The sequence below is a fragment of the Onychostruthus taczanowskii genome, unplaced genomic scaffold, assembly GCF_017590055.1.
Source record: "Onychostruthus taczanowskii isolate IOZ18803 unplaced genomic scaffold, ASM1759005v1 scaffold48, whole genome shotgun sequence".
NCBI classification, from domain to species: Eukaryota; Metazoa; Chordata; class Aves; order Passeriformes; family Passeridae; genus Onychostruthus; species Onychostruthus taczanowskii.
The window spans coordinates 372200-386809 of NW_024502347.1; the positions used below are offsets into that span (position 1 = coordinate 372200).

The following is a 14610-nucleotide window of genomic DNA, read 5'->3' on the forward strand; positions in this document are numbered from 1 at the left end:
GCCTGAGAAGAGGCTGTGACCTTGGTGGAGGCCCGTGGAGAGAGGAGCCCCTGCTGGAGCAGCCTGCCCTTGAAGGACTGTGGAAGAGTGACCCACCCTGCAGCACTTCAGGGAGGACTGTTGCCTGTGGGGTGGACCCATGCTGGAGAAGGTCACGGAGAGCTGTCTCCCATGTAGGGACCCCATGCTGGAGCAGAGGAAAGACCCCTCTCTCTCCCTGAGCTGCAGGAGAAACAGCCAGTGATGAGCTGACCATAAACCCATTCCCTGTCTCCCTGCACCACTGGGGGAGGAGCTAGAGCTGGGAAGGAGGGAGGAGTGGATAAGGTGTTTTTAAGGTCTTACTTTACTTCTTATTATCGTGCTTTGATTTTGTTAGCAATAAATTCAGTGCTATCTCTAGTTCTAGCCTGTTTTGCGTGTGACACTATTTGGTCTATCCCAGTCCTATCTCAACTAATGAACCCTTGGTTATATTTTCTCTTCCCTGTCCAGCTGTGGAGTGAGAGAGAGACTTTGGTGGGTGCTTGGCATCCAGCCAGGGTCAACCCACTACAGGCTAAGGGAAGAAAGCAATAGTAAAGTAGTCTAAAACAATTGGTCTCCTCACCGGAGTTCACATGTCCCAAAGTAATCTGTATAACTCATTAGTTTGCATGCAGGGACACTTCCTCGTTACAGTAATGTTTCCTGTCTTCTGGAAGAGCAACATTGCCCAGATCCATGATATTTGCAAATCTGCTGTGCCTCATCTAATCAAGCTCCTAAGAGCACACCAAAGCACTTTCCAGTTTTCTTCAGCCACAATTGGAAACTCCACATCCTTTTTTGTGTCACAGAAACTCTTACAGTCACTGTAACTTAAAGTTCCTACAACTTTTCTAGGAAAAGCCAAGCAGTGTTGCATTTCTGTCCCCAGTCTTTATGGGCAGTAGATTTTTATTGTACTGAGCATTAGAGTGGCCATATCCTGTGGCATCCTGAGATTATTGAAGGTTTCACTAATAAAGCTGGATGGTGGGAGGTTAGTTGATTTTTAGTCTTCTCAGGAAAAAAAAAGCTAATGGAAAAGCCATCTTTTGGGAATTGGATGTTTTCTTCTTGGTCAAATCGTAATTCTTGAAACATCATGAGCACAAGCTGATTTTTCATAGAATTCTACAATGATAGAATAATCTGAGTGGGAAGGGACCTCTTAAAGGTCATCTAATCCAATCCTACCATAAGCAGGGATATCTCAGGTTACTCAAGAGCCGTTTCCAACCTGAACCTGAATGTTCCCAGGGGCAGGGTATCCATGACCACTCTGGGCAACCTGCTCCAGTGTTTTACCACCGTCATTGTAAAAAACTTTTCTTTCTTATACCTAATCCAAATTTAGCCTCCTTCAGTTTAAAACCATTACCCCTTGTCCTATCCCAACAGGCTCTGCTAACAGGCCCCCCTCTGAAGCACTGAAAGGCCACAGTAAGGTTTCCCCAGAGGCTTCTCTTCTCCAGGCTGAACAATCCCAATTTTCTCAGCCATTTCTCATTTCAGGGCCCTTCTCTGGATTAGCTCCAACAGGTCCAAGTCCCTCCTGTGCTAGGACCCCAGAGCTGGATGCAGGGTTCTGCAGAATCCCCTCCTTTGCCCTGCTTTGGCCAATCTGCTTTGAATACAGCCCAGGACACTTCTGGTTTTCTGGGCTGCAGGTGCCCATTGCCAGCTCCTGTCCAACCTCTCATCCCCCAGCACTCCCAAGTCCTTTGTGGCAGGGCTGCTCTCACCCTATTTGTCCCCCAGCCTGGATTGATACCAGGTGTTGCCCCAACCCAGGTGGAAGAGCTGTACCCAACAAAAGAATATTGTTTATTTCACAGATTTAAGGATTTTAGGATAAACTTCTAAGGGTCTGGAAGCATAGTGCAAGCAGAATGTCATTTATTATTTATTAAGAGTTGAAACTCTTGGGTATTCATTAGGAGAGAGGAGTTGTACAGACTGCTCAGATATTCTCTCTATGGTGAAATGAAGATATGACAGACTCCAGCTATCAAAAGAGAAACACTAAAACTTGCAGGATAAGATAAGTAAGTCTATAGAATAGGTTTGTAAACATAAATAGCCGTTTAAGAGGTAAAATGTATACCTGAAGCACTGCTATTTTTATAAGTCTGACTAGTAATCCAATTGATATAGACGTAAAAGTCTTTGAAACACTGTTTCTAAATTAGCAGTTCATGTCAAAACTAACAGAATTTCTTTGACAAATCCTAGGTACTTCAGCCCTTGCTGGATGTCTGAATTCCAGTGAGGAACATGAGGATTACTTGCTTTAGTTTCATAACCGGGGTTTACTGTGGGGGAAGGGAGAGGGGAAAGGAGAAAGGAGAAAAGAAAAGACGGGCATTTTCCTGGATTAAACTGTGATGAAAAAACCTAGCTTGACTCACTTTCCAGGGACAAAAAAAATGACTGTGATTTCAGACAGCAATGTCTCTTTCATGTTCTTTTTTCTACCTTTTTGTTAAACAAAGGGAAGTGAAGAGCTGTTTATGTTTTTCCTCCCCCTTCTGTCTCCTCAGGGTTTTTCTTCCAGCACACAGTTCGTTATCAGGTTTCAGAGTGTGCTTTGCAGCACTGAGTAAAGCACTGGATAAAAATACCAAACATTTGATATCTTAGAACAACAAATCAGCTGGGAAGGAGCTTTTCTGCTGCTGTAGCTTCCATCCATGCTGTATTTAAGGATGTACTGCCAAAATAAAAGCAAAGAACGCAGTTTGTTAGTGGTTATATACAAACAGATGAGTTACGGGTTAACAGTTATTTTCACAGCCCTTAATATGTAAGGGAAGCAAAGCACAGCAGAAGTTCTCACCCCAAAACACGAGGTAATTCAGCTGATACAAAGGCAAGGATATGAAAAAAGGTGCAGATTTTTGTTCAAAACACAAATTTATAAAACTAACGTGGAGAACAAAAAGTGAACAAAATGTGCATGCTTTTTTCTTGTAGTATCTTAAACACAGCAAGGCCAGAAAGTTTGGGTTGATGCTGCCTTGAGTTTGTGGTGTCTAACAGACCAGTAGTGTTTTGTAGCCTAATGAAAAAGTAAAATATCTTTGGAAATGTTCTTGCTGGATAGTGAGGAACATCCAAATATTTGTTCAGTGTGTTCTGGTTTGTTGTGAGCCTCTGTGACTTAACAACATCAGTTTGGAGTCAATAATGTAGGAGAACCTTAACTCTATGCAGAATCTGATGTCTGCAGAGGCTTGCTATTTTTTATCATTCTGAAGACCTAACCATGGTCCACTTTAGGAGCCATTCAAAGCGTTTGCTCCTAGTTTATATATAATACCAAAAATATGGTGGGTGGATGGATGCAGCTAATAAATGAAACACAGGAAACCAGTGCTGAAGTGTTGGTCTGAAGGTTAGGGAATACTGTAAATCAGTAATCTAACCTTTCTTTTTGCAATTATCCCTGTGAAAGGGAGCATTAAGGAGAGGCCTGTAAGAGTATGAGACAGTTTTCTGGAGAGGCTCCTCAGTGCACAACAGGCAGCAAAAGAAACAGTGCCCTGCTTCTCCCTTCTCCTTTCCCTTGCCTTGCAGTAAAACCCATATATGAAACTAAACCAAGTACTCCTTGTGTTTGAAAATGGGAGGTGCTGCAGTAAGCTAAGCAGAACCACGCTGTGACCACAACACAGATAATTGAGAGCCTAAATATAAATACAAGGAATAAGTGGGGAGACCATGCCAAGGTGGTTACAGTGACAGGATAGGAATATGATCCTTGCCCAGAACCTTGCAAATGGATATCAGTAGGAGGAAATTACCCTGACAAGATAAGAGGAAGAGGGGATTTGTAATCCTAACGTGAGATGAGAATCTAGAGGTGGATGGTCAGGAAAGGCTAAATGATACAGATGTTTTTTCTAAGCATCCTTAATAATTAAACACAGCCAGGGCATGAGGATAGAGATTATGGACCAAATCCAAGATTACAGCCAAGTAACTGGCCTAAATGCTATGTAGCATAAGGATTTTATTCCCTGTCATGGCTTAACCCCAGCCAGTAAATTAAATACCACACAGACACTTGCTGACTCCCACTGCCCACCCCTAGGTCCCCCAAAGATGGGATGGGGAGGAGAATCAGAAAAAAGGTAAAACCTTTTCTTTTTATTTTGACAGAGTAATAATTCTCCTGCCAATATCCAAGAGGTTGAGATAATAACAGTTTAATAACTGAAATAAAGTAGAATATAATAATAATTTTATTGGAAATGAAAAAGAGAGGCATATAAGCTAAGAAAAACAAATTATGCACAATACAGTTTCTCCCAGCTTCTTGTGCACCTTCTCATTGGTAGAGCATGAGAAACTGAAAAGTCCTTGAGGCAGGATGAGTACTACTTATCAGTAACTAAAACATCAGTGTGTTACCAACATTATTCTCATACTAAATCCAAAACACAACATTGTACCAGCTACTAGGAAGAAAGTTAACTCTATCCCAGCCAAAACCAGACATTTCTATAAGTCAAAGTGTAGAGTGGATAAATGAATCTGCATTGAAGAAGGTGATTGAGTTATTCCTCACAAATAAGTTTACAAAAAATACGAGGTTTTGGGTTCTGGAGGTAGGACAAGCAAACTCCTCAAAAGGACATCCTGCAAGAAGAAAGTGGAGGATTCCCAGGGAAGGACAGTGTCATGGAAGCCAGGAAGAGGATAAGCTAACAGAAAGTGCAATATTGAGGTGCTGGTTTCAAGATTCAGTCATGGAGCAACTGAAGTGTCCCTGCTGGTTCTCCTGCAGAGCTGCTTGGCAGGACCTGCTAAGCCAGGAGAATGCATTCTGCAGATATTTTTCAGCAGGGGGCTGGGGCAGAGCAAGCACAAAGCTTGCAGTCAGCATGCAGGCTTATTCTGAAACACCTCTGCGTGCCTGTGGTGCCAGTCTTACCTCTGGTACTGTTAAAAAGAGGGTTCTGGGAGAGAGGTGTCAACTAAAGCTTAGAGTGACTTGCAGTTATTGTTTGGTGAAAAGCACTTCAGCAGAGGAATCAAGGGGTTACACAGAAAAGAAAAAGTAGCAAAGAGCCTGGCCTTACTCTCAGAGTCAAGCAAGATGAGTCACCATCCCTGGAGGTATTTAAAAGTCTGTAGGGACACGGTTCAGTGGTGGGTTTGGCAGTTGTTAGGTTAACAATTGGACTCAGTGATCTTAAGGGTCTTTTCCAACCTAAATGTTTCTATGATTCTGTGAAGGTAATCCACTTTTTACTTTTTTCTTCTGAGAGAGAGAGAGAGCTGTGGTTCTTTAGTGGAGATATTTTGCTTGGCATTTGACTTGTCTTGTGAGCAGCTTCGTTCTGTTTTGCTTTGGGAACAGTCAAATATGATAGAAACTGTACTAACCCGCACAGATGGAGGGAGTGCAGGTCAGCAGCAATAAGCTTCTGAAGGCAATGCTGCTGGACAACCCTGGTAGCCAGGAGGAGCAGAGTTTGTCTTGATGTCCCTGCAGCAGGACCTCACAGAATGTTTTCACAAAGGCTCACGCTCAGTGTGAGCGTTTCAGAAATTTATCTTAATTTCTAGGATTTCGACTTTTCCATTCTTTGCAATGCATTTGTTTTCCTTAAGCACATCACATACTGCATTTCACAGTTCCTGCTGTCAGAGAGGGAAAGCACCAAATCCTGCCCATTGTGAGTAAGCCAAGAGGGTAATCATTGGAGCAGTGTTCTGTTCATCACTCGATCCTAAAAACCCTCTACTGAGAAACAATATAATCCAGGTTACCTTGCAGTGGATGAGGAGCTGAAACAGGACATCAGTGTGGTTGTGTTTAGCTTGTCTTAACCAAAAGAAATTAGTATGATTGAGCAAACTACATGTGTTGTAGATATAGTTGTACTTGATTCATTTTTCTGTAATTCACTGTGGATTTGTATGCTCTTCACAGGCATGAATAACCGGGAAGTCTTGGAGCAAGTAGAACGAGGTTATCGGATGCCGTGTCCTCAGGACTGTCCCATCTCCTTGCATGAGCTTATGATTCACTGCTGGAAAAAAGACCCAGAGGAGCGTCCAACTTTTGAATATTTACAGGGTTTTCTTGAAGACTACTTCACTGCAACAGAACCCCAGTACCAGCCTGGTGACAACCTGTAAATCCCTGGTTTCCAGACACTGTCATGAATTACCAGGTATTTCTCAGCCCTGTCCCACCTGCTCTCCACCTTCCAACTCTGTGATCGGCTTCTCCAGAGTGCAACATCTTCCAGCACTGCAGTGCACAGGAGGGGCTGCAGCTGGGAACTTCCACAGCCCTTGCCTATGACCACTTGTCCTAATAATCTGAATGTCCTGGATGAAAAGGAGAAAAACACTTGTTTTTTCTTAATCAAAGACTCCAAAACTGCATTGTATTGATGTTATGTAAACTGCAAAACCTCTGTTCATTGTAAATAGTAACTCAGTGCCAATAACTGATCCTAGTGCTTTCCTTTTTTTAAAATGCAAAACCTATGTGATTTTAACTAGTCTTCTCCTGATTCAACTAAAAGTATTATTTTCCAGAAGTGGCCTCTTTGTCTAAAACTTTTTTTTTTTCATGTTTTAACAAATAAAAAATCAGGACAGGTGTTTGGGTTTTTGCTTTTTTATATATAAAATATATATAATATATATACATACCTGTACATACAGTATATGGGTGCTATTGCAGAGGAGGCTCATTTGGAATTGAATGAATCCTGCTGCAGCTGTACCCAGAAAGTGATAATTTTACTGCAGACATGAAAACACTGGTGGGATTCTGAAAGCCAGTGATCTAATTTTTGGCTTTTGCCAAGCATGATTTTTTTAAATTGGATTGCACTTTTTGTTTATGATTATGTACCTGTAGATGGTTGTAACTTTGCTCTTTCAGGAATCATGTGCTGTATTTACAGTAATGTTTCCAATGTTTGACAAGTGTGTGATGATTTGTTCTTGAAATTAAAACGAACACATTTAAAGCAAGAAAACTACACCATCACCGTTTGAACTGGAAAATTGAAACTGCAAGGACTTCTTGTATCAAAACATGTATACTGAAATGTTTCAAAAAGATTTATTAAGCAGTGTAACCACATTCAGATGGTCTTAAATAATAGCATTTTAGCCATGTCCCCCTGCTAAACTGTTGGTCATGCAACTAGGATTTTTCTGTTTTATGTGTAACATTTTTCCATTGTAAAATAAGTGTGTTGAGTGTCCTGTACTGCTAATGAAATTACTTTCTCTGTGTCTGCAAGTTCTCCAGTGGAATTACTATGCACTTCTTTACATTTCATGGGGGATGCACAGAACAAAGTATTACCTTTTCAGTTGTCTGTACCAGCCTTGAATTACTTACGTTTAACCAAAAAACACAAAAAAAAAAAATTTCCTTTCTATTTCTATTGAGTTTTTAATACTGAGTTGCAAATTTTAAAGTCTTAATTGCATTTTGTTATGGTTTATTCACAAGTTTACATTTTAAAACTGTTTAACTTTCTTAATTTAGTAATTAAAAAAAAAGAGCATTTTACATTTGGATAGTTGTTTTTTTGTTTAAACTGTGGAGCTAATGGTGGTCATGAGATGAAAAACTTTTCAAGAAGGTGTGTTATGCCATTTGGGGCATCATATTTCATAGGAGTATGCAGACCAATTACCCATGGGACATCATTTTCCAAATTATGAAGTCAATATGTTTTTAAATAGCTGGAGTTCAACTGTAAGGAAGATGGCTGAATGCATAGCTAGTCTCTCCTTTCTCTCTTCTACAGCAGTTTGTTCTTTATTAGTTCTGTTGCATTTAACATGAATACTTTTACATTTAGAAGTGTTGCAGGAAAAGCTTTTCTGTGTCATGTATTGCTGTTACTGCTTTAAAAGATTGTGGCCAACTAAGACTTCCTGACAGTTGAAACTTTTTTTTTAATTATTTAGTACTTAGATTGTGAATTCATATTCTGAAGATTCACACATTTTCTAAAGAGAACCTTTCTTCATTTGTGAAAACTAACCCAATAATCAATTGAGATTCAGAGAACAAATTGTCATTGTTCTAATATTTTCTATACAAAACTGACTGAAAATCCTCTTGCAAAGGAGGCTTCCACACTTAGCCTTTCTCAAAGTGTGACTTTATACGGCAATGTTGCTTGTTACCAGATTTCCATGATAAATTGGTTAACGTTTTACATGTAGAGTCTATGAGTAATGTTATGTACATTATCTATTCAATGTTGCTGTACCTGTAGCTGTGGAGTACTGAAGAGGCCATGATCCTTGTTGGACTTCTAGCTTCCTCTTAGTACTTACAAAGTCGTGGCCCTCTTTTTTTTCCCACAGCTACCCCCCTGCCTTAAAATATCATCCATGGAACTGAGGACTCCATAGTAACTCAGCGGGCTGGCGAAGCCAAAATGTCACCTCCTCAGCCCAGAGCCCGGTGGCGAAGCGTGGCCATTCTGCCAAGTTCCTTAGCAGCCTTTGCTATGCCACAAACTTAAGTGCAGTTTCCATCTGTAATGCGGGACGAGCCTAAAACGTTAGTTTGCCTATGTTTCTCATTGGAAGTAAGACTCAGATGGGGCGTTGTTGGGGTTTTATGGCCTTTATTTCTGATTCTTGGGTTTGCTGTTTCTTGTATTGCATTCGGTCTCCGAGTACCATGTTGGTCTCTGCCGGATCTCTGCCTGCAGCTGGCTTGTGTGCAGACTGGTGCCACTGTTGAGTGGCAAATCCAGACCATTTCTCATCGGTAGCTCTTCTGCTTCTTTTTCTTAATGTTGGGAGTTTTGTTGTTTGGGTTTTTTAATCTCTCAAATAAAAACATTAGCAAAAAATTTAAACAAGGTTGTTAGGTTTTTTTGCTATAGATTAATAAAAGCCTTTTCTTAAGCACTTTGTATACACCACAAGTAGTTGTGTGGTGACTCTAAAAGTAGAATTTATGAGATTGAGAATCTTCTGTTCCTTCCAATAATTTTTTAATGTAAGACTAATTAAATTCCGCCCAGGTAAAAACAATTGGCCAAATGCTCCCCCCACCAGCCCACCTGATTCCCAATTGATCCCTGGTGTGGTAGCTGATTTCCAGAAGAGGTCTTCTAGAAGACCTACCAGCAACAGAAAGGACTCCGTGGGGTGACACAGGCCAAGTTTCACTAAGCCAAGTTTAATCCAAGACCAGTCTCAGGAAAAGTGACAGGTAGAAATGTGACACTGCTGTGAAAGGGATGGTTAGTATGGTTATTATATTTCTGTGAGAAGGCAATTATATGAGACTTGGTGGTCTTTGAAAAAGACAAAAGGGACTAAAATTATATTTTTTGGCTTTTGCAAACAGTGCTCAGTGTAGTTCTGGGTGATGCTCTGGTTTTGATTTAATTATCACTGTAGAAAAACAAAGTAAATACAAAACAGAAAAGTGATTAACTGCTAAAATTACAAGAATATTCACAAATTGAAAATCTGTCTCCTGTGTGAGTGTTTCCCCCTGAAGCCTCTAGACTGGAAAGGACTATCTGCAGCCCAAGGAGGCAGATTGCTAAATATCTCGATCTTGCCACGTAACTTCAAGGTGAGTGGAAAGTTGCTCCAATTTATTTTAACGTGCACCATCCTTTTCTCAAGTGCTGCAATAAAAAATGCAGCATGCTAATGAATGCTACCATATTGTACCCAAGGGGTTTAAGGGCCTCACATGAGGCTGAGCCCAAGCATGCAAGAGCTATTAGGAGATATACAGTAGCTCCTCTTCTGAAGTGTAGACAATATTCATTCATCAAAGAAGCCCTTTCCTGTCTAATGGGAAATTACCACCAGCAGTGCAGACAAAAGGATATTTATTTTCTCCAGTCGTGTCAGTTTGAGGGTCTGTCTGTCTTTCAAGAATAATTGAAGTCTGTTTGTAGCTCAGAAATCTCATTGTGTTCTGCAGTCTTGAAAAGCAGTGATTATAATTTCCTGTGACTCATACACAGGGATATTTTATCACTGAGGGTACTCCTGTCAACTGGAGCAGCATTCCCTGCCGTCTTAACTGATGAAAGGGGCACTTTACTTTCAGGCTTTCCTGCACAGACCAAACCAGAACCCATGTCCTTTCTGCAGAGAAGGAAAAGAGGCCCCTTGCTGAGATTGCCACATGAGTAGGGTGCTAGTGTCTCCCTCTCAGCTCTTCTAAATTTCTAAGAACTTCTGACGGCTAAAACCAGGCTGCTGAGGTCCATTTTGAAAGTTATAGAGGAAATGCTGGCTCCCCTTAAGTCCGTGAGATATTTTGTGTTGACTTTGAGTACAGAGCCCGTTCTTGTGTGTGTGTGTGTGCAGTTATCTGTAACTCAAAAGGAAATTCACACATAAAAACATCTACACAAACATCAGTCTATCTCCTTGTATTCCTTCCCTGTAGCTGAAAGCTTAACAAAAATGTAAAACTGGGACATGAGTAGATTAGAGGACAAAATGTTGTTAACAACAAAAGAGCTGCTCTTTTTTCCTCTTGTTTTCCTTTTTTTTTTTTTTTTGGTTTTTTTTTTTCCCCTGCTGGTTCTCACTATGTGATCTGTTACAATCCCTACTCCCAAACCGGGAGAGGTGGTAGCAGCAAGCACTGCTGCTACAGCCCAGAGATGCTGTGGGTCTCTGGCTACTGTAAAGAGCAGCCTGCAGCTATCTTAAAGTCAGGGAGAGAAAACATTTCTCCCAAGGGCATGGCTGCAGTTTGGAGCCTGCAGTGGGAGTGTGCAGGAGTGCAGGGAGAACTGCCCTCTCAGGAAAAGCAGGTCATGAGCTGGTAGGCACTGCATCGTGTGGTGGAGAGGCAGAGGCCAAGGTTGCAGCAGCAGCTGTGTTTGCAGCACCAGCTGTGCTCACAGCGCCTGTGCTGCCTTGTGCCCAGGGATTTGGGTGATGAGATTAGAGCAGGCTGAGGAGCGTGAACTGCGCTTTCTGCTTCCAAATGTAAATATCTTCTCTGTTCCAGCGTAGAGGAAAATAGTGTATGTCCATGATGGGGGAAAAAACCACAGGATTGGTGTGGCCTGTGACTGCGAGGCAAGTGTTGGTTCTGCCTGACCAGGCCAGATGGAAGTTTGATTGTTTGGCTCATTGTTGGGAATAACTCAGCATTAAGCTCCGTGAATAGCTAAAAAGGCAAAGAGTAAAGAAATGAGATTATCCTTCTTTCCCTACAGCCAGGCTAGAGCTTGCCAAGGGCTCTGGTTTGCTTTTTTGTGCATCAGTATTTGTTGCTGAGCTCCTGCACCCAGAGCCTTGCTCAGCTACCTATTGTAACAGCTTCACACAAAATTCCGGAGCCCTGAATTCTAATCTGGAAAAAGAAAAAAAAAAAAGAATGCAGGGCTGCTTTGTGACTGTTGGGGCTCAACCTCATGCCAGAGGCTGTCTGTGAGCCCTGACATTCCCTGTGCTTTATTCACTGCTGCATTTCAGGCTCTGGGCTGCCTCTAAATCCCACAGGCTGCTGGAATTCCCCAGCTGGAAAATGCTACTCATATAGGAAGGGTCCCTGGTGTTGGGAAAGAGCTGCAGGGGTCCGAGCACACCGCTCCTGGCACTGCGCAGGGCCTGGGCCATCCCTGTTCCTGGGACAGACTTCCCAGGAGGGAGTGGCCATGCAGAAGGGGCCTGCAGCTTCCCTGGAGGATCCTTGGACACCCAGAGCTGCCATGCTCTGTTGGCAGCAGCTCAGGCACAACTGTGTGGAGCTGCTGACAGGTCTTGGGGTGACTTGGCCGGGGCTGTGTTGCTACAGCCCACAGTCCCAGTGACAATGGAGAACCAGATGCTAAATCCTGCCCTCCTAAAAAAGCAAAGGCAACGAGCCACATGGAGAACAGCTTTGTGTCTTAAAGAGAGAGGACTAGGTAGGTTTGATCACACAAGAGCTCAAGTGTTCCCTCAAATTCCCATGCCTCCCAAACGCAGTGCAGCCGCCAGCTGAGCTTTGTCTGTGACCTCATATACATCCAGTGTATAAAACACATACCACATATTGAACATTTGCATATGTTACATGTCTTTTGTTCCACTTGGGTGGCCTTTTCCTCCCCTTCCCCCACCTCTTGCCCCATTACTCATCCACACAGCTCCCATCACGTTATTCTGGACGTGTCATTGCTGAAGGACTACACATCCCTGTCCTGCGGAGAATGGGGGCTCTGTTAATTGTCAAATGTTGAGTGGGTAATGATCAATGGGTGACTAATTGGATGCAAGAGGGAATAAAATAGGTAATACTTAGCTTCTGCTCTTAATTAAGAGGATACATAATGCTATGGGGGAAATCTTAACGAATAGCAGGAGAGGTTTTTGTCATTATGCAGGGTTTAATTGCATGCATTGCACAATCTAACATCCAGATACTGTTTTCCTTCCTTTCAGGTGTCTCTCCAGGGTGTGACTGAAAAATGCCAAAGCAAGAGCCTTAAAATAAAGTAAGTGAAAAATATTTTTGCAGGCATGTGCCTAGCAATGTAAACAGCAAGACATGGCAAAAGCCCCGGTTTTCCTCACAGTACAAAAGCAGCAAGGGACAAGCCACATGCAGAGAACCAGAGTGAGACCATCATGTGTATTATGCTGAGGCAGAGTGGGTTAAAGGCTCACTGCAATGTCTCCAGGTTAATTCACAGCACCAATGTTAAAAGAGGAGCAACATGACAGTGCTTTATTTAAACAGTTAATCATCTGGATGCAAAAGGATTAATGATTTATTTCTCCAAATACAGAGATGTGGTAGGAAATATGAGAAGGGGCACTCAATACCAACACTTTCTTCCTAATGAAAAAAGAAATATTACAACTCCTGCAGGATTAGGAACCTTTTTAGAAAAAAAAAAAAAAAGGTCCGTGTTACTTGCCTTGCCAAAGAAAACCATCCTACTCTTGAATCTGTCCTTTCTATGACAGGTCCAATATGACTCATCATGCTCTGCTTGTAAATAATGTACAGATGAGATACTAACTTTAGAGAGTTCAGAGTTTCATCTGGCTTTCAGTGAGTGAAGTCAGTAGGGTAGGAAGACTTCAAATATATATAAAAGAGGCCTTCAGAAGGCAATTATGATGGCTTCAGTTTTGGGGATGAGGGAAGTTTTTGAAATGCTGAAATAAATTTGGGTATCTGTTGTCCAAGTTTCCTAATCCAAAAACGAGCTAATTGACAACAGTTTCTACAGCTTTGTGGGAGGGTACTTAGGTTTGGGCTGGACCTTTGAAACCTACTCGGCAGACAGTGCTGTTAACAGAGTCAGCAGAGTGTGACTTTCAAGCTATTTTCCTCTCTTTGTCAGGCTGTTAATAAAGTACATAAAGCTCAAGTGAGAGGAAACTGCTCCAAATATCTGCTGTTTTCTGGGGCTTGGCAAGTTAAAGAGGGGACAGAGACTGGTTCTTTGGCCGCATCTGCAGACACCATTATGTCTCTGCATTTCTGGACCTGGAGTGCTCACACAAGGGACAGATCTCACAGCCAGAACCTTCCTCTCCTGGCCAACTGGCAGCTGGCTACGGGGGTGGCAGGTGGACACTCTTGTTTGCTGGATGTTACAGACCAGTGTCCAGGCTTTGAGCAGAGGAGAACAGAGGACTGTCCATAACCACTGTCGGTGAGAGAGGCCATCCACTGTGTGAAGGGAGGTGCTTGATGGCCATAGCAGAGCCTTTTACAAAGAAATCCCACAAATGTGGATATTGATGAAACATTCCATGGGACACTCTGCCTGCTGAGTCCCCATTCTGCCTGCATTCCCTGAGGAGCTGGTCATTGCACAGCAAACACTATATACATCCTTCACATACGTCTCAGGAAGGTCAGGCACTCCACAGAGCAACTCTCCCTCCCTGCTTTTGTCCTGTCAACATTCACCAAGGTCCTGGTTTTGGCTCTTGTGTGGCCATGGACCCCTCACAGCCCTCACCCACTGTGGCACACAGGTGGCAGTGGAGCCATCACTGCTCCCGAGCTGGAGGCTGGTGGGAAAACTGGCAGGAGAGGCAGCCACCCAAGCCCAGTGTGGTGCAGCTCGGGGCTCAGGCAGCCTTGATGAAAATGGTGACTGTCAGGATGTTCATGGCGCAAAACAGCTGTGCAGCGGAGGCCAGGCCAGAGGGATTAAACCTTCAGCTGACTCAAATGACTGCAGTTGTAATGCAGCCACTCCAGCCATAAGCACCTCGTGCTCATCCCATCTGGGTCTGGCTAGGAGCAGCAGGAACTGTCCAGGAAGTCTGGCAGCAGTCTAACTTTAGGGTGCTCCAAAAGGGAGCCCTGGTGTCCTGCTGGCCTTTGCCTTGGCACAGGAGGGAGGGAGCGGGGAAGGAGGGGGTCAGGATGGCCAGTTCCAGGGCCAGGCTGATATGGGCTTCCTCAAGAGGGAAGTAAGCCCAGGCTGCAGGGCATCACTGCACTGCCATCAATACAATCACACTTGGTGCTCAGCTGGGGGCACATGCTGCTCCCAGCTGCTTGAGGTTTCCCTCCAAAAATGTGGGAAGTCATTCCCTGATGAGAGGAGATAATTGTCTGGCTCACAGCTTTGC

General features: G+C 43.0%; 1 protein-coding gene across 3 annotated transcripts in view; it reads left to right on the forward strand.

Moving 5' to 3' along the window:
* FYN (FYN proto-oncogene, Src family tyrosine kinase) overlaps positions 1 to 8891 on the forward strand; it is a 137813-nt gene extending 128922 nt beyond the window's left edge. For all 3 annotated transcript variants that reach the window (XM_041414883.1, XM_041414881.1, XM_041414882.1), the window contains one exon: positions 5969 to 8891. In XM_041414883.1, the coding sequence (XP_041270817.1) occupies positions 5969 to 6177 (209 nt within the window). In that variant the 3' untranslated portion in view covers positions 6178 to 8891. The remainder of the gene's footprint in view (positions 1 to 5968) is intronic.
* Positions 8892 to 14610: the final 5719 nt, after the last annotated feature.